The sequence below is a fragment of the Anguilla anguilla genome, chromosome 12 (genome assembly GCF_013347855.1).
Source record: "Anguilla anguilla isolate fAngAng1 chromosome 12, fAngAng1.pri, whole genome shotgun sequence".
Taxonomy (NCBI): Eukaryota; Metazoa; Chordata; class Actinopteri; order Anguilliformes; family Anguillidae; genus Anguilla; species Anguilla anguilla.
Window position 1 is genome coordinate 22,550,441 of NC_049212.1, and position 18,291 is coordinate 22,568,731.

General features: G+C 40.0%; 5 protein-coding genes across 12 annotated transcripts; 3 read left to right on the forward strand and 2 right to left on the reverse strand.

Moving 5' to 3' along the window:
• Window position 1: 1 nt before the first annotated feature.
• lrrc51 (leucine rich repeat containing 51) lies at window positions 2–3,994 on the forward strand. Its single transcript, XM_035386533.1, has 4 exons — window positions 2–555; window positions 747–952; window positions 2,970–3,118; window positions 3,454–3,994. Exons 1-4 carry the CDS (start codon window positions 483–485, stop codon window positions 3,587–3,589), a joined length of 564 nt encoding a protein of 187 aa, XP_035242424.1. The 5' UTR covers window positions 2–482; the 3' UTR covers window positions 3,590–3,994.
• On the reverse strand, window positions 3,989–8,139 carry lamtor1 (late endosomal/lysosomal adaptor, MAPK and MTOR activator 1). The gene is made up of 5 exons (XM_035386543.1): window positions 7,942–8,139; window positions 6,408–6,553; window positions 6,206–6,283; window positions 5,709–5,832; window positions 3,989–5,533 (listed from the first exon to the last, which is right to left on the reverse strand). The coding sequence occupies exons 1-5, from the start codon at window positions 7,981–7,983 to the stop codon at window positions 5,441–5,443; spliced, it is 483 nt and encodes a 160-aa protein (XP_035242434.1). The 5' UTR covers window positions 7,984–8,139; the 3' UTR covers window positions 3,989–5,440.
• A 110-nt stretch (window positions 8,140–8,249) lies between these two features.
• On the forward strand, window positions 8,250–10,994 carry LOC118210391 (secreted frizzled-related protein 2-like). The gene is made up of 3 exons (XM_035386531.1): window positions 8,250–9,253; window positions 10,100–10,177; window positions 10,350–10,994. The coding sequence occupies exons 1-3, from the start codon at window positions 8,722–8,724 to the stop codon at window positions 10,658–10,660; spliced, it is 921 nt and encodes a 306-aa protein (XP_035242422.1). The 5' UTR covers window positions 8,250–8,721; the 3' UTR covers window positions 10,661–10,994.
• Window positions 10,995–11,205: 211 nt separating this feature from the next.
• On the forward strand, window positions 11,206–14,479 carry tomt (transmembrane O-methyltransferase). Its single transcript, XM_035386532.1, has 4 exons — window positions 11,206–11,430; window positions 12,671–12,957; window positions 13,404–13,600; window positions 13,960–14,479. The coding sequence occupies exons 2-4, from the start codon at window positions 12,696–12,698 to the stop codon at window positions 14,278–14,280; spliced, it is 780 nt and encodes a 259-aa protein (XP_035242423.1). The 5' UTR covers window positions 11,206–11,430; window positions 12,671–12,695; the 3' UTR covers window positions 14,281–14,479.
• On the reverse strand, window positions 14,474–18,116 carry anapc15 (anaphase promoting complex subunit 15). Of its 8 annotated transcripts, none has more exons than XM_035386540.1 (5): window positions 17,989–18,116; window positions 16,970–17,093; window positions 16,508–16,567; window positions 15,973–16,110; window positions 14,474–15,152 (listed from the first exon to the last, which is right to left on the reverse strand). In XM_035386540.1, the coding sequence occupies exons 2-5, from the start codon at window positions 17,087–17,089 to the stop codon at window positions 15,105–15,107; spliced, it is 366 nt and encodes a 121-aa protein (XP_035242431.1). In that variant the 5' UTR covers window positions 17,090–17,093; window positions 17,989–18,116; the 3' UTR covers window positions 14,474–15,104. The 8 variants fall into 8 exon arrangements, with proteins under 8 accessions (XP_035242431.1, XP_035242427.1, XP_035242430.1 ...); XM_035386536.1 differs by having other exon boundaries at window positions 16,970–17,090; window positions 17,966–18,116; XM_035386539.1 differs by having other exon boundaries at window positions 16,970–17,090; window positions 17,981–18,114.
• Between the last annotated feature and the right edge of the window lie 175 nt (window positions 18,117–18,291).

Consider the following 18,291-nt stretch of genomic DNA (forward strand, 5'->3'; position numbering starts at 1 on the left):
TATCGCTGTCTGCAATGTAAAACATTGTAACGTTAGTCTGACTAGATGGGACGATTTCTAAATTGTCAAGTACATTCCGACTAATTTCAGTCAACGCAAGTATCGTTTTATGAGCAGTAAACAGAACTGTCTAGCTATTTTGTTAATAAACTGTAGCTATTTAATGTTACCAAGATAGCAGATTAGTTAGCTTTAACAACATATTGGCAAAAACCCAGCGAATAGCCAATGTTAAGAGCGTTCCTAATTTACAATAAATTCATGTTTGTGACTAGAGGAAAAATAGTCAACATTGGCTGGCTACAGCCGCGAATAGTTCCCTTGTTGCTATAACGTTAGCTAAAGTTAGCAACGTGGTAAACTCGTCTAGCTAGCTGATTACCTACCTTACCTAGCCTATGCCTGCGCTGTTTTTCTTGAAATAGTTAGCTGTGTTTTTTTTTTTTTTTTTTTTTACCATTTGGGCTAGCCAGGGGTGAAAAATGTGTGCAGCTCGTGGGAAAATGTATGGAGCACCCGTGGATTTATCGTTCAAACAAATAAACTCAATGGCAGGTAAACATTTTGTCTAATTTTGCAGATTATCTTGAAAGTGAAGGTTAACTAGTCTAACACTGACTTATCGGCTACACATGCATATTGCTGGTGAACAGACAGCTGTGGTTTAGACTGTAAAGCACAATGCGAAGTGATCTTTTCTGAAACCGCTAACCCCAGCTGTTATTTTGCCCCATTTCCCCTTACAGAAGCGCTTACAGAGGAGCCCAGACAAGGTTTGAGGACGTTGGAGCGCAATGAGGAGCACAGGTTCTGCACTCGATCTTTGAGGCTGAACAACAACAAAATTAAAAACCTGACTGGTTTCAGTGACGCCATAACCACATTGCTAAGCGAGCCATTTCAGTTAGCTTGGGTCGACTTGTCCTACAACCTCATGTCTCGCATAGATCCCGTAAGTAAGCGCTCAGGTTTGTGGGTTGTTTGTTACTGTAATTAAGCTTTATTAAAAAAAATTTTTTTTTAAACTTAAAATAGCTTTTTGCATTGAAATATCACACAATACCCATATATTTCATGGTGACACAGGTAGCAGAATTTTTAGAATGTGGCAGCAGATGTTCTGTGTTGGGTAGTTTATGACTTATGAAGTCAGCACAATATGTAAAATGATCTTCAAAGAAAAAGGATATGAGCTGCTGGGTGGCAATGTTGTAGGGCATAGATGATCCCACTGTCCGGGAATTAATCTAGACTATATCAGTGCCAGCTGTGGCAGGTAAACTTGCAGGGCAATGCATAATTGGCAACGGCGTTGCCCTGGGCTATGGCAGGTTTAGTCGGTTTGCAAGAATCCATGCCTCATCTTCCTCTACGGACCAAGCCGGTATGCAAATTTGCCTTTGAAACAGTAATTACAGCTTAGATCACTTTTTAAAAAAAAGCTGTAATCGTGTTTGTATGCCTACTTTATAGTGAAACATTTTAATCCATGCAGTTATTTCAACATTTCTGAAATAATATATTTTGGCAGGAAAAAAAAAACATCTTGGTGCAACCCTATGTTTGAAAAATGTTTTCTGCATTCAACTCTGGCCCTGCCCCAATAGAGATAGCTCTTCTTTGGAGGTACTATTACGTCATGTAGATGTCAATCAAGATATCCAGATGAAAATTGTTGCCTCCCACAAATTTGTACCTTTACCTTTCAACATGACTGAACACTACCAGCATAATTGCAAAAACGGTGGACCTGAAAAACCTGCGCCCATCAGTTTCTGATTCAGGTGTCATTTGCACATATGGATCCTTATTGGATACAAGGCTATCACATGATTGTGTACTTTGGATGCTCAGTTTCCTAGTTACTCAAGTTGCTGGGTGTCCCTCAGCTACATAGAGAATGAATGGACTTCCGGCAACTGGTCGGTGTAGTTGCTTGCTTCCTTCTAAATAGTCCACTAAAATATGGTTCTGAAAATATTTGAGGTGAGAAATAGGCCATGTAATTGCTGAATCCTGATTCATATATGATCTGCAACACCTAGTTTGACAGTTTGATCTGAGTTTCATGAGCCAGGCACGGCCATGCTGTACAAATTCATTTGCATATAAAATACTTTATGCAAATGAGATGGACACACCTGCTCCACCCACCCCAGGACACATTTTTCAAAAATGTGTAGTAGGTGGAGCCTGGCTGAAATAGTGAATGTAATTACTCTTTAAAGAAAAGTTATTTTTGTCAGGTTTTTTTTATTATGTTTTAAAATGTTTCAGTTTTGGTGTGACGTTTTTGATTAGTATTTCATTATTTTCTGTGAGATGGAGGATATTACCATATTTACATAACTTTCTGTTGACCTGTCAGCTATACAATGGCAGATAGTAGGTATAATTTAGTTGTAATGGTATAGGTCATTACAAAAATACAGTAAGAAAACAGTTCCGGTAACTCCAAAGCAGCTTATACAACAACATCGTGCCTCTAGAGGTTGTATGTACACGTTACCCATTTATTATTTAAAAATGACATTAATAATATTTTTTGGTGGGAACGATTTCCAATGGTGCATGGTACCTGAGACCTCTGTGATCAAGGGGGAAAAAATCCAGTCGCAATATGAAAAGGGATATTTATGTTTATAATTGTGAATAAAAGCTATTAAATTCATATGCTCATATCTACAGCCTCTGGAAGCACTACATTGCTGCTTTGGAGTTAATTGAAGTGTGTTTTCTTGCTTTGAATCACAAACCTATCAATACCATTATAAAAGCCATTGTAAAGCCAACAAGTTATCAGAAACTTCTCTATGTTAAATATCCTTCATTACACACAAAACTGCCTGGGCTAATAAAATATACACTAAAATTGAACCATAAAAAAACCCAAAGTGAATTATCACTTTTAGTGAAACCCTGTATATTTGTAGAGAATTTAAATGAAGCTTTACTTTCACATTTTAAAGGTCTTGACTGAGCTGCCAGAACTGCGTGTCTTGTATCTCCATGGAAACAAAATTTCCAAGCTTTCAGAGGTGGACAAGCTAGGAGTCTTGCCTTTTCTCCACACATTAACACTACATGGCAACGGTATAGAAAATGAGAAGTGTTACAGGTAAGAGCTACAGTAATAGCAGGGGAGAATTCCTGCATCTTGTATCTGAGTTCAGCTCAGCATTTTGCTGCTTGCTATGTGGAACAGGTGCTGGGCATGTCAGCAGTTTGCTTGGCCTTTTGGCAGGTGCCAAAGTGGCCCAAGCACTCCAATTACACTTTGCATGGCAACACCACTCAAATATACATCAAATGGGAAAACATTTGAGACAAACTACTGATAGTTTCTTTCTGTCTGAATTCAGAATTTATGCATACTTGAGGTCAATGAAACTGTATAGAGGTGAGTTTTTGACACCACATTTGCTTTCATCTGTGCCTTTTTCGCATTATTAGGGGTTACGTGATCAAAATGCTGCCTCATCTGAAGTCCATCGATTTCTGTGCTGTAACCAAGGAGGAGACAGTTATGGCAAAGATTTGGCATAGAACTACTGCCAGAAGCAAGCCTACTCGGAAAAATCAACAGTGAGACCCAAAACTCAACAACTTTTCTCCAAGGAACAGACAGACATGCAGAAGAATGTAAATAACTAATAAGGGCTGTGGAAAATGAAGGCAATATAAATATTATAGTGTTTTATCATGTTTGTTCAATACAACGCAATTTAAATAAATAAAGCCCGTGTCATTTGAGAGAAATAACTGGGTAATTAGTCCCCAATCTTTTACTATTTAAATTTTTTTGGTGTAAGCTTATGCCACAGCTATACTAACAGCTCTTTCAACAATGACTGTTAGCATAATGTGGCAAAAACATGTATCTGAAGTTAAATAATCATCATTATTACTTAACTGTTTAAAATTAGTAAAAAAACTAAATCCCAATAATGCCATGAAAATCTTTACAAAATAAATAAAAATAAATCAATTTTTATGTTTGAAAATTTTAATGCATAATGTAATTAAATTGAAAATGGGCATTAGAATGTTTTAATAAACTTTGTCGGTGCTAGCCGAAGTAATAAACAATTCAGGTCATATTACATATTAATTGACAAAAAAGAAAAATATATTTTAGCACACTGCAAGCCAAAACATAAAATGGTTTGTTTTGCATCCCTACAGTACATCCCTTTAAAAACCCCAAAAGTGCTTGCTTTTGCACTATAAATCTTCTCACAACAGAACAGAGAGAAAGTGAGTATAAATACATTTAAAAGAAATAAATAACTGTATTTTCTGACGATTTAACTTCAATCACTCAAAGTACACAGCTCATTGATGGTTGACAAGTGGATTGCTAATTCCAGGTTAAAGAAATCACCAAAATCTCCCATTTTCCTTTCCATAAAAATGGAAAAAACTGGATAAAACACTTCCTTTTTATAAAAATCTAAGACTGCGTTTGTCATACTGTAGCTCCCTGACTAATTCACTATAATGGTGTATGTCTGTCTGCCATCTCAAATGGTTAATCTTCTGCAAACTCTACTATCTGAAGGGGAGGTGCAAACACACACCATGTCCTGTCTCTACGATGTCTTTACACTGGTAGAAAAAAATCAGCACTACACCATTATTGTATTTCATACACCTTTTGTATTTCACACGCCTTTACTCTTGCAAGTACGATTTGAACTATGACCGTTAATTTTTTTTTGTTATTGTAGACTGAAAGTGAATCTCAGAAAAACTAGAAAGGCTAAGGGATGTTCGTAAACACTGTGGCCATTCTTTCCCCAAAGGCCTGGACTTGAACTTGTGTTCTTTTTTTCAAACCAGTCCTCCTTCACACTGAGGCAGAGATTTAGGACTAATGGGGGTGTGGTTCATGTCTGATTTATGAATGCTCTACAGGTGACAGCCGGCCATTTTGAGGCTTTCTGATCCTCACTCGCTGAGCTGTAGAAAACTAGCTACTGTTGTGCGTGGGTGTAAAGTGACAACATTAACCCACAGCAGCCGCACTCTCACACCAGCTACTCATCAAGCAACAGGTTTCAGAGACTGCTCAACAACATGGCCCCTGTCCAACTTTACATTGTTTACATTTTATTATTGAGCTGAACCCTTCTCAAAAAAAAGCTAATTTTAAATAAGCAAAAATAAGGAACCAGATTTTCTAGCCTTAACACTGCATTTTGAATTTTTAAAATTCCTCAACAGCTTCCAACAATAGATTGAAAAAATCATGTTTTCAGAGAAATCCTGTACAGTATGAGCTGATTTTGGAGCCTGGTTTGCTGTCAGTAGTTGCAGCTCCACCAGAGCTGCTGCTGGCAGCTTGAAGAAACAGGAAAAAGGGATTGCAGTTGCAAAAAGAAAAAACAAAACTGTACAAGAGACGGGACAAAAAGGGAGCAGCCAGCAAACGCACAGATCAGGGAATTGCAAACTGAACAACCAGTTCTTCTTTTGCATCCACCTTGATCTGTGAAATTGCACTGTATGCGTAAGCAGCTATCTTCGAAACCTGCAAGAACAAAAACAGGTTTAAGTATGAAACTATTCAAAACATAGTTTTGCTGTGTTAACAAAAAGTGTTTTTGTTAACTGTGCTTGGCACTATCTGGAAACACAAAAAAAGAGATTATGAAGAGTTGGACATCCTCAGAACAGAATGAATCAACTTCCTAGAAATTGCTTACCTGTTGCATGTCTGAATATGGCACAAGGTCACTCGCAAGCACTTGGTGTGGTTGACTGGTAAGGGAGGGAAGAGGCGTGGGCTTCTTCTGTGACAGTGTATTACTCAAAACTGCCAGTTTTGTACTGTCAAAAAAACAGACATAGGTAAGCTGCAGACCTCAGCCTGTTAACTTAGTGGTCCCCAAACTCAGTCCTGCGCCACCGCCGCCTTTAAAAATATTACTTATTTTTATTATTTCAACTGATATGCAAAACACGCTGTTTGGAGAAAGCGGTTGTGTAATTGTCTGCCCAATCTTTAAAAAAATGTTTTTAATTAATTTTCTTTATTAAATAGTGTGGGCGGGGCTTTAACACTCTATTGCCCAAGCTCTTGGGCAATAATATGGGATCCCGAATATTGACAAGTATGTGGTTTGCTAATATTCCTAGAATGCAGAACAGAAACTATTTCTGCATTCATTCTTAATAATGAAAATTTTTCAGGGGATCCCACCTGTATTGCCGAGCCTTGTCCATGTACTCATGCTGTTCCATTCCTTGAGAATCTGCTGCAGAAACATCAATTATATTCCTGTATGGCAGACAGAAGAGGGACGGGGAGATAGAGAGAGAATATACAAGCAAATCTGTTATTTTGCCGTGACCCAGTCATGCTTCCTAAAGTTCAGGTGCATACAGTGTTTATTTGTACATACAGTGCTGTCTTGGTGAGGATGGATGTGAGGAGAGCCTGCTCATCAGTCCGAGTGGAGGGAAGATTCGACGGATTACGCTCAGTGCCATTGACAGGTTTGCTATCTGGATTGGGGTGAGGGATCAATGGTTTCCTTTCATCCCGATCCTGGGGAGAGGAGTGCCAACAATCACTAACAGTAGTGAAACCCATGAAGTCTACCTCACATGGACTTGTAGTAGCCTGCTTAGATTCCTTAGATTTAATTTGTTGTGGCACATTTAATTACAGATTTAACAGTTGACATCAGAAGACAATACAACTATGTTGTCGAAGACAAATTTCCCTCCTGGGGACAATAAAGTTAATATCTATGTTAAAGCAGCATCAAGTGGAAAAAAGCATGATCGTTTCAACTGAATTTTGCATGGCTCCATGTCTCAATAAGCACAAAATTAGTACAGTCAGGAGAAATTCCAACATTCTCTATGCTACTGTTTTGATCCAATTGGCACACTCAGTGGCTAAATCAAGTTCAAACAGCTAGCTACTGCTAGATTTTCAAGGAAAAATATTTTTAAAAACCATGGTCATAATTAGGGTCACATTTACCCAACACAACGCCTAAACTACATTAGACAGCTATGGCATTCGCTCTGTTTTAAGATTGAGCCGTCTGATTTGGAATATATTGTGAGGTCGAAGGGGTTACATTACTAACATACTGTGACAACTCAAAAGGAATTTTCATGGTCACGTGAAACATTACCCAAGATTTATTTGGCAGAGCTCCGAGTACTCTGCCAATCAAATCTGATCCAAGATCAACTTACCCAACCCCTATCCTCACCACAAACATGAGAAATGCCTGTGTCGGTCCAGAATCAATTCTAATGAGTACTTCACATTTAGGCCGGCCAACGTTGGTGCTACCTAATTAGATACTTAGAGGGCGCCTATGCGTCACAAACAAATACAACTAGTGGCGTGTTTTGCATGATACGTTTCGTCATATTACGTTGGTTCCTGTTGAGGACTTGAATTTATCAAAAACGCAAAAAAATAACGAACTTTCATGGAAAATAGACCACATTCGGCAATACAGCGAACAAATGTACTCAGCAAGCTAGCTAATTGTGTAAAGTTTGCGATCAATTTTAATCATGCATCTATTAAAATACACAATCATATTTTACGCTGGCTAGATACGAACAAGTATTTACTGTTGTGCTTAAACAGATCCGTAGACTACATTATCGCTACAGTTAGCTGATTGGATACTAGAAGTTGGCGAGTTAGCAAATGAAATCGTTAGGCCTCACCAGTAGCTTCAGCGCTAAACAACAGTTAACCACCTAGCCTGCGACATCGTAACTACACAGATGCGTTTTTTGTCAGATTTTACAGCGTACGACATGTAGCTAGTTAAATGGCTTGTCATCGTCCCCTCATTGTTCTAAATAAATTCGCGATTGCTATCAAACAAGCCTGCATTTTCTCGATGGCTTTACGAGCTACATTGCCTCCCCTCCAGCTAGCAGGAAAGCTAACCGTACCTGCTCGGTGGTCTCAGTCTCGCTACTGTAACAACAACCCATTATATCCGCTTGGAATCCTCGGCTTTCTGCCAAGCAAACCGAGTTCAATATCCAGTTTTTCTGTCCTCCAGGTTTGTAAATAAAATGAATGAATTCAGTTCCATAGGTTAAGAGACGAAACTCGTCCCTTGGTCTCTCCCTTCTCCAATGGAAGGATTTTTATCACATGACAGCAGTTCTGGAGCAAAAACATATGACATCCGGCCAATGTGAAGCTGTGCTCGAGGAAGGCAGGCACTCTTCACGTGACAGGAGCGTCTAGTCTATATTGCAAATACCTCGACCATGGCTGCTGCTGACAGATTTGAGTGATTAGATTTATGAGGGGAAAAACGCTGACCGTAAAACACGGCGGTCTGCAAGCTGCTTCCCACAGAGATGAATACAGTTCAAAGAAAGAAAACTGCTTCACAGCCACCCTTTAAGTCTAATGATAGGAGAGGTGTTTATTACCCTCAATAAACGTATGTTCCGAAGGAGGAACATGCTTGTTGACAGGATGCATTCTAGTCACCATTCCTTTAATTAACCCAGTCTCTAAGACTAGCTATCTACAGTGAGAACATACGCCCGTCAGATCATTCTACGGAATAGTACTGAACGGTTTTTCATTTGAGATTTGCGTGCGCGTTGTCTGACTACCTCAACCACTTTATTTTAAGTCTATTGTTCAATAGCTAAATACGTTTGAAGGAAGAGAAAGTGTTTTTTCGGTGTATGTTTCATAGTAGATAACCTATGTATGTCACTATGATGGCTCCACTTTTCGTAATAGTTTTGGCACTCGTTCCACCTTGGGTTATATTTGCAATGGATTACTCGTTTCAGTACGCATCTCCTGCATTCAGATCCGTACGATCTGTATGCAAGTCTATTCCTAATACTCTGAGTCTATGCCATGGTGTTGGGTACACAGACATGCGTCTACCGAACCTCTTGGGTCACGATACAATGAAAGAAGTGCAGCACCAGTCTAGTTCTTGGGTACCACTACTATCCAAACAATGTCACCGTGACACAAAAAAATTTCTGTGTTCCCTTTTCACTCCCGTGTGCTTACCTGACCTGTTAGAACCCATTCGGCCATGCAAAAGCCTCTGCGAGGATGTACGAGACGGCTGTCTACCGGTGATGAGCGCTTTCGGGTTTCCATGGCCAGATATGTTCAACTGCAGCCAATTTCCAAGCGACCCAGACCTTTGCATCCCTGCCACCGGAGCGATAAACGCCGAAGAGAATGGAAGATACGGCAATAAAAGTCACATTGAAGGTTGGTGTTTTTATTTTTTATTTTTTTTGTTCTTAGATTGGCTGGTATGGTGATTATGGCATGGGAGCGGATAACTTTTTTGTACTGTCAACTGAAGACTGCGTTATATAGCCTAGCCCAGTCTTTCTTATCCCTGGTCCTGGAGACCCACTGTGTATCATAGCCTATGCTGCTTTTTGTCAAAGGCAATCTGCTGATCAATTAAAGGGCTACGGGTTTTGAATATGCAGTTTAAGTTCTACCACATATGGATAGGCTAAACCTATTTTAACACAATGCATGTTTATCTTGTTGCCATTTGCTGTCTGTAAATGGTTTTGGGTTTCCCACACTCAGCAAATGGGACCCAGCTGATTTCACCGGTCAGTTTTTAACTAAATTCATTAGAATTTAGAGTCATTAGAGTCCATTAAAAATTGAACTTTTTTCAATTGATATTATTTGCCATATAGTATATACAGCACTGTAACTTAAAACGTACGTTGGTCTGACCAATTTAAATTCCTGAGATGAAAATGGGACATCTGTTTTTTAGGGAAGGCATTTCTGGCACAATGTAGCTTTAAGTGGGTCAATCATCATTCAATAGAAAAAGACTAATTAAGTACATTTAGTAGCTTTGACACGGTTGGAACACAAACCAACATAGTGGGTAGGCTACCCCGGACCAGGGTTGAGAAACAGCCTAGCCTGTACCGAAAATTTTCATCAGACCAGTGAGACTAAACGTTATGGTTACATCCAGTTGTATTCATTTCAAATGCTATATAGTGGCTGTTTTGTATTGTATGTGTATCCAATATATTGGAGATATCAGTAGCCTATATCTTTTTATTGTGTGCATAGGAACAGTCTGTGATGCCTGCAGCCTTGCAAACGAAGGGGAAAAGGAGATCAGTTTTAACTACTGTAAGAGTAATTTTGGTGAGTTTGAACCAATTCATTTGGGAGCATATGAAGTAGGTCCTCGCACTTGATTCTGCTTCAAGTTATGTAAGCCAATTCGTCACATTTTTCAGATTTCCATGTCCTATTTTAAATTGTAATAATTTTATAACGGCATATTTTCTTCCCGTGTTGTTTAACGCTCACTAAGCTGTAAAATTCAGAGTAAGCGAAAGCCCTGTGGAGGGGAACGACCGCAGAATAGTGGCCCAAGTACGGACCCACGTGATGCTGAAAGGCAGAGAGCAAATGGAGGCGATGACCATGGTCAAGAGCGCCCTCTGGCTGCCAGATGGTGGAAGGTGCGCATGCGAAGAGTTGGACGACGAATCCTCCGGCTCCTTTGTAGCGCTTGGAAACTTCAAGGGCAGAAGGCTGGTGCTCTCGCACTTGATAAAGTGGACCAGAGCAGAGAGGGAGCTGAGGAAATTTATCAGGAGCCTGCAGAGACTCAAGTGCTGAAGCTATACTCGTTTCAGGTGTTTTAAAGAGAGTGCTGAAGTCTGCTGGAGGGGTCATTGGTCAAATTTCCAATACTGCAATTGTATATTCCTGAAAATTATGTTGTCCACTTCTGTACGTCACTCTGAATAAGAGGGTCCACTAAGTGACTGTAGTATTTTGTATGAGTGGCACATGAAGTGCATTGTGGAGCAATGGCAAAATAAAATCAGACCATATAAATGTCTTCAATTAATACGTAAAATACAAGCTACAGGTAGGCTACTATTTGACAAGGTGGCAAAATTATTTCAAGGTCATGTAACATCAAGAAAATATAAATATATTACTAGCTGTTTTGTTTATTAAATGAATAAATGGTTTTTAATCATCTTTATCAAGTGTGACAATAATTTTACACACACACACACACATTACGAAAACCTCTAATGTTATAATTGTGTGAGATAAAACCACAGAATTTAAGCCACTTCAGAATGCCCAGCAGGAAGTGGCATTATTCATGGTTCTGTTTGGTTTGTGAGCTGAAACTTGAGTGTAATATGATTCCATGTGCACCATGCACACCTGTTTCAGAGAACACGATCCTTAGATGCACACACACCCCTATTTTCTCTGAGTGACCACAGGAGCTTGCAATGCTCTCAATAATTAATGACATTGGCAGTAGCAGTCTGGCTAGCATTTTCTGGATTCATCTGTCTTCATCACCTACAGCACACTAGAGCTTTGTCCTGCCTGTCATTTTTACCAGAAAGTTTACAGAACAGGTAAGAACATGGCACCTTCTTGGTTTTACAGTGCTTCAAGTAATTTAAAGCATGTGAATACAATGCATCATTGTATGTTTTTAGAGGGTTTCATTGTGGAATATACTATAAATTCGTACAAATAAATTAATTCAAGTTTTAACTCATTGTTCTCTGTGGTCATACATAAGAGGAGCTCAAAGAGCTAAAACAATCGTACTTACTAAAAATGAAACATTGAACCAAAAATGTTAGGGCAGTACAAGACAGTCTACCTCAAGGATAACTAGATAAGCAGTACCATGTCCCGGGGACTGCACGATAAATGAGTAACAGAATTCATTTTACAGTGTCTTCCTACCTGTCTAGTTGTAACACAGTAGCTTAACGCCTCAGCATTATGTTAGCACAGAAGCTACTGCCGTTTGTTGTAGATAAAATAATTTATTACCAAATGAGTGCTGGTTCCAACTCAAGATGCGCATTCTTTAGTGTCGTATTTCAGGGTTGTATATCATAGCTTTAATGATAGCCATTTAATTTGTGAAACATGGGGTACCGTGCCCTGGCTGCTTTGGAAGTTATTGCACACATACTTTTGTACACTGTATAAAAAAAAATGCAAGGCTCCTCCAAATACAAAATTGTAAGTAACTAAGTTAGGTTCTTAGGATTTCTACTAGTTTCATTGCTCCAGTTTTATACACTGTAAAAAATATATGGCTCATGAACTTTTGGTAATTTTGATTTTGTATTTGAATGGTGTAAAAAAAATATATATATAATTCACAAATCACAAATATTTTACTGGACCTATTAGCCTTGCTAGCTGAACAGCACAATACAACTTAATACCATTTATTTATGGTTGCTGTAACAATATAAATGGCTTGTCACCAGAGCTTAGAATTTGCAATCCAAAGAACCTATGTTGAGCCAAATTACAAAGTACATTGTAATCATTTACAATTTTTTGTGTGAGGAGCTGTACATTTTTCAGAGTAGGATTTCAGACCATTCAGCATCTTTATACTTACTTTTTAGATGTAGTTATTTACTCGTGTATTTTTTAGCAGAAAGGGCTAAAAACAATTGAATAAATTACAAAAGAATACATTTCATATGGTGAATGTAAATACAACACAATAAATTAATAAAGTTGTATTCTGACAATATGTGAGCTATAGTCAGAGTGTAGGGGCTGTATCTGGTCATGCAATTATTATGGAATCATTAGGTGTGTATTTCCCTCTCGTTTCAGTATTACATCTTAACGGAGCGGCAGAATGGTGTCACCCGCCATTGCTCTTGCATTTCTCCCCCTGCTACTGACTCTGATCATAAAGTACCGCTATTACTTTGTACTGTTCTACCGAGCGGTGCTGGTGCGTATGGTGCAGGACTGCCGCACTGGCCTTAGTCGTGAAGAACGGGCATTCCAGTACGTGATGACCCATGCTACCCCGGGGGACCCCGACAGTATCCTGGACACCTTTGATCACTGGTGCAGCAAAGTGGAGTTCATCAGCAACATCGGGCCAAAAAAAGGTACCTGACCCACCCTCCATGTCTTTTGAGCTGCAATGAAATGTACAGAATAAGTCTGTGTCTCAGTAATGTCACTGACCTGTGAGCAAATGGTATGGTGTCATGTTCCTATGGCATTTTGCTGACTTCATTCTTTCTAATATGGATTGAATGTTGATATTCAGACAAAACATTAAAATTTTGAACCTACATCAAGTCTATTCAGCAGTGATAAAACGGAAAAACCTGTCTTTTGGAAACCAAGCTGGTCAGATCATTCTCCACCAGCATAACCACAGCAACAAGAGAACTAATAAATAGAAATCTATCTTAGAGCTAATGAGCTTGACCAAAGTTCTAAACTACTAATCATGCCTAATTGCCATTGCAGTATGCCCTTGCAGTCTCAGATTTATGTCTGCTTCAAAAACCAGTAACAAGGTCTTATTCTGTGGTCTAATGCTTAGGTAAAGTCCTGGACAGGCTACTGAAGGAGACCTGTCCTCTGACAGTACTGGAATTGGGTGCACACTGTGGGTACAGCACAGTACGCATTGCCCGCTTACTACCCATCGGTGCCAGGATCTATTCTGTGGAAATGGATGAACGCAATGCTGTGGTGGCTGAGAAAATAATTCGACTGGCTGGCTTTGACGATGACACGGTGAGACCACTCATTTCCTATGAATTTGTCTTGTGAGGAGGGAGGGAGAAATGTCTTTGAAAGCCCCTTTACCGAGAGCAGAGAAATTCAGCTCATGCCACAGTGGTTTTGGATTTCATCCTGCTACAGGTGCCAAAATAATTAACCTATTAATAAATAATAGGTTATAATAATTATTAATTATAAATTTAAGTAACCTGATTGTAAGTTTACATAAGTAAGTAGTTCATCCTTCCAAGACACTGATAAATAATTCTAGCCAATCGCAACCCGAGCAATGCAATCCAACCCTCAGAAGCCACAGCTGCCCGCAACTGAGTAATCACACCTTTAAGCTGGAGCGCGATCCTCTCTCGCAGGTGGAGCTAATCGTGAGGCCCTCGGACGAGGTCATCCCAAGGCTGCGGGAGGACTTTGGGGTGGAGCGGCTGGACTTTGTGTTCATGGACCACTGGAAGCGCTGCTACCTCGCAGACCTGCAGCTGCTGGAGGGCAGTGGGCTGCTGGGGAAGGGCACGGTGATCCTCGCCGACAACGTGATCTTCCCCGGTGCGCCCCACTTCCTGCGGCACGTGAAGAGGAGCGGGCTGTACGAGTACCGTGTGCACCGCGCCACGCTGGAGTACATACGGGGCATCCGTGACGGCATGGCCGAGCTCACCTACCTCGGGACCAACTGACACGATGCCAGTACGCTGCCAGGCCAGAGAAAGACTGCTTTCCCCTAGCCCCATTCTCTCATTTTTGTGAGAGGGGGGGCTACAGTGTCAGCTCATTGCATTCTTTATACACGTTTGTCATTTTTTAAAAGATTCTTCCATATCGGTAAAGTAAGAGCTGTGCAATTCAATAAAATCCATCAGAGAGTTTGCGTCGACAGTACAGCATTCTGGTTTAATAGTTTATTTTCTTTCGTTTCCTCATTAAGACGATGTGCTTTAGCAGACAACGGGTAGACTCATAAAAATGAGGACTGGTACAAAGGTTGTGGGTGGGCCAGATGAGCCTGCTTGCTTGGCCAACCTTGTGCCAGAATGCACACTTCTCTCACATGACTAGGAACAAAGACAGCCAGCGTCTCTAATGCAAGAGGAGGATTGTGCGTGGGTTCGGAGCAGATAGTCCTTGACAAGCAAGGTCACAGTAGCTTAGACCAAACACAGGAAACTAGACTAAACAAGAGAATCACAGTCTTTGGTTATCACAGGAGAACAGTGGCACTGGGAACTGCTTCCACGTTGGCCTGAAGCCCACAGAACCCTCCTCAGTCACAAATGTTAGCTCATGGACACAAATACATTTTTCACTGCCGTCATTACACATACTAGGGAGAAGTTATGCCTTTCACATCCAGTAAAATTTCACAACCGCACAGGTCATGCGCTTCAGTGTGACACACTGACGTGTACTTCTGTTTTTTAAAAACACTTCAACAGCAGACCGTGCAACTCGGGACTTGTGAGCATCAATCCCATTACAACTCAGGGAGTGTGGAGGCTTTTCTCTAGATCATCCACTGGTCCTGGTCCTGGTCAGCACCCTCCATGTCCACCTGTGGTTCACAGACAGTAATACAGGAATGACACAATGTCTACAGAAAGGGACTTCCTCAATTAGCATTCAATAGCAAGCCATTCACCTTCTGAGCCATCACATCACATAGGTGCAAAATTAGGTAATAGAAGATCATTCACTGATAATGGTGAAATGATAATTGTTTGCTGCTACTTTAACTAGGATGAATACAAACTTTTTTTTCCCTCTTCTGTGCTCAGAAGAGAATTTGTTTCCAAATCCACTTCCATGGGAAAGGGCTACTGATGATCTGCATCAGATTCAATCAGGCTGCACATTAGTCCAGAGACCTATCTACAACTCAAATAAATTGACTGAAGTGCAATATTCAACATGCAGCTTTAAGACAGACCTTATTCAGAGGCAAAGCTGAGTGCAGATGTTACATGAAAGCAGGTAATAAGCTCGTCCAAAAGTTAGCCAGCAACACAAGAATTACGTAAAGTCATTTTTACTGGCTGTAGAAGACAGAAAATATTCTGATCAGATAATGGCTTTTGCAACACCTGACAAAGACCCAAGTACAGTGTATTAAAGCACAGCAGTAGTAGTTGGTTGTCACCATCTCCCACCAGTAGTGTGGTAGGTGTAAAACCATGACCAACCCGTTCAGTTCTAACAAACAAAACCCAGCCTGGAATAACAACAGCCACCTCAAATCGCAGGACACTACAGAAAATATGTATTGGCAGATTGATTGAAACAGACATTCATACACAAAGGGAGATACAGAAACTACCTCTGCAGTAAAGCTGTGGGCTCTTGTGCTGCCTTTTCCCTTCACTCCGATTCCTCACCTCATTTATCTCTCCATCGTCAGGTGATTCGTTGTAGTCGTTCATCTCATCCATGTCCTGCATGTCTTCATCATCTTCAGAGTCCTCTTCACTATCTTCCTCGTCTTCATCATCCTCCTCCTCTTCCTCATCAAATGTCTGCAGACCCCAAGCCACAGATGTCAGGCAATGGAGTATCTATCACTTGCTTTTGACTGTCTAAGCTAGCTCCTCATCAGATCATATAAATTGCACTGTAGGAAAGAGGTTCATCTATTCTATATAAAACAACTTTCCCTCTTCTGAATTTAGAATGGTCGATCGCACCTGTAAACCCATTTTCCTCATTGAAATGCCATTAGTGTATTTATTTCAGTGATGTTGACCCATAGTCACCAAAGGCACGGTCACACAACACAGCATCAAACAGTAGTGCTACAGGGAGTCCGTCTAAACGAATCTAAAGTCATTACAATGGACAGAGAAACAGTAATCTTATTCCAAACATAATCCTGCACCATGAACTGTAAAATGGTGGTAAAACAGAAAAAAATACCTCAAAGATAGGTTTCCCAATTGGCATCAGGTTGTTGTCCTTCTCAGCGATACTTTGTAACTGTGTGAAAATGTAAGGGAATCAGATATTAACTGACAAAATAAATCTGCAGCATCTAAATCCGCAAACATAACGCTTTCACTTTCTGCCTTTAAAGTGTGGAGGTGCTTCTCCTGAATTCAGTGTAAAGTCAGCAGAACACTAAAACGATAAAAGTTTAGACATTACCGTAAGCCTGACTGCAATACCATACATAAACCAATGAATGTTTACTTATATAGTTAGTGCATTTAAAACAGAATTAGTCATGTTTCACAGCCCATACAACAGTCAATTAAAATAACTTTTTTAAAATAACACACAAGTATTAATTTTAATGTTTTTCCTACTGCAAAATGGTCATTTAGCTCTTGACCCCACGAGTATATGAGGAGGAGTTAAACAAAAAGCGAGCTGACACACCCAGGTCTGGTGCTGCTGTTCCTGCTGTTGAAGTTCTGTCTCATCCACACAAGGCCGGTCTAAATTAAACCACAGAGACTCCGTCATCCGGGGGAATAAGGATGGAAAGAGAGTCGACATTCTGCTGGAAGAGGAAGAGAAAATCTGTCGTTATAACCAACTACACAGTGCAAATGGACTTTTACTCACAGCTAGCGGGACACTAAGTTAGCAACGTATGGATACGTTAGGCCCATAATATACTTGAATATTTTGTATGTCCAAATTGACAATGTAAAGCATTTATCGTGGAAAGACGAATTTTCAGTAGTGCAACGTACTGTAGTACAGTGAAAAGCTAGAGAGAATAGTGTTAGTATACGACGACAGCAACTTCATATCATAATGTTGTAATAATGCTATCTAGTACAATGTGACATATAATAGGCTAAAGGGGTGACCTTTGTGATGTGCGAAAGATAGGCAGATGTGCCCGTCTAAGTTAGCACAAAATTTTACCATAAGTCAATTTTGGATACGTTAAGCTTGCACGGTATGACAACATCACCAGTAACCTCTAGCCACGTTATCTATGATAGCTAGCCGCCAAGTTACTTAGACTAACGTTAATTATTTGCTAGTAATTTGCCTAAAATCATTAGTTTCCTTTACTTATTGCTGAACATTACGTTTCTCTCTCTTCTGCTTTCTCAGCTGGTAATGGTTCAGGTGTAGAGTATCTCACGACCGCATAGACCATAGCTGCTTCGCAAACACTGTCTACTTCGGTAATGTTACCTGGCTGGCTGACTAACACTAGTAACAAAATAACGTTTCCATGTCAACACAGCATTATATTACCCCCTACTAGCTCCTAGCTAGTGCTGGCTGTTTTATACAGTCTATGGTTTAAATAGCGAACCAGTTCAACTAGCATATAGCTAGTCATCCAGTTAGTTATCAATGGCACATAATAAGCAAAATAAATTAATTCAACACTGGGGATGACACACAAACCGTTGTCTTGCTTGCCTGAATACCTAGCGAGGACGCGATTTTCCACCGAAAATTCAAATCTAACAAAACGGAAGCGCACGTTGATTATTATTCCGCCAACAAGAGAAGTTCGCGACGTATTTGGTTCCACAACAGACGCCGCACCACGTTCTGTGTGTGGCACTTTTAGGTATTTCGTTGGAACTATACTCTTAAAAGTTTAGAAAAATTATCGGTTTGTGGTGTTTTATGAATACTCTTTTTGCAACTTGTAAAGAATACAGTGCTACAATTATTATTGACTAATCTCAGTGATCTTATCTGCAATTATCACATGCAGACCTATG

Excerpts from the sequence above, each read along its gene's own strand:
- LOC118210391 (XM_035386531.1), top strand. The coding sequence starts at position 8,722 with ATGTATGTCACTATGATGGCTCCACTTTTCGTAATAGTTTTGGCACTC. Across the intron at positions 9,254-10,099 it reads CAATAAAAGTCACATTGAAG|GAACAGTCTGTGATGCCTGC; the intron begins GTTGGTGTTTTT and ends TTGTGTGCATAG. Across the intron at positions 10,178-10,349 it reads CTACTGTAAGAGTAATTTTG|CTGTAAAATTCAGAGTAAGC; the intron begins GTGAGTTTGAAC and ends ACGCTCACTAAG.
- anapc15 (XM_035386534.1), bottom strand. The coding sequence starts at position 17,708 with ATGGTCTATGCGGTCGTGAGATACTCTACACCTGAACCATTACCAGCT. Across the intron at positions 17,094-17,637 it reads AAAGCAGAAGAGAGAGAAAC|CAGAATGTCGACTCTCTTTC; the intron begins GTAATGTTCAGC and ends TTCCTCTTCCAG. Across the intron at positions 16,111-16,507 it reads TTGGGAAACCTATCTTTGAG|ACATTTGATGAGGAAGAGGA; the intron begins GTATTTTTTTCT and ends TGGGGTCTGCAG.
- tomt (XM_035386532.1), top strand. The coding sequence starts at position 12,696 with ATGGTGTCACCCGCCATTGCTCTTGCATTTCTCCCCCTGCTACTGACT. Across the intron at positions 12,958-13,403 it reads CAACATCGGGCCAAAAAAAG|GTAAAGTCCTGGACAGGCTA; the intron begins GTACCTGACCCA and ends TCTAATGCTTAG. Across the intron at positions 13,601-13,959 it reads CTGGCTTTGACGATGACACG|GTGGAGCTAATCGTGAGGCC; the intron begins GTGAGACCACTC and ends CCTCTCTCGCAG.
- lrrc51 (XM_035386533.1), top strand. The coding sequence starts at position 483 with ATGTGTGCAGCTCGTGGGAAAATGTATGGAGCACCCGTGGATTTATCG. Across the intron at positions 953-2,969 it reads TCATGTCTCGCATAGATCCC|GTCTTGACTGAGCTGCCAGA; the intron begins GTAAGTAAGCGC and ends CACATTTTAAAG. Across the intron at positions 3,119-3,453 it reads GAAAATGAGAAGTGTTACAG|GGGTTACGTGATCAAAATGC; the intron begins GTAAGAGCTACA and ends TCGCATTATTAG.
- lamtor1 (XM_035386543.1), bottom strand. The coding sequence starts at position 7,983 with ATGGGTTGTTGTTACAGTAGCGAGACTGAGACCACCGAGCAG. Across the intron at positions 6,284-6,407 it reads ATCCTCACCAAGACAGCACT|GAATATAATTGATGTTTCTG; the intron begins GTATGTACAAAT and ends TCTGCCATACAG. Across the intron at positions 5,833-6,205 it reads GACAAGGCTCGGCAATACAG|TACAAAACTGGCAGTTTTGA; the intron begins GTGGGATCCCCT and ends TTTTTTTGACAG.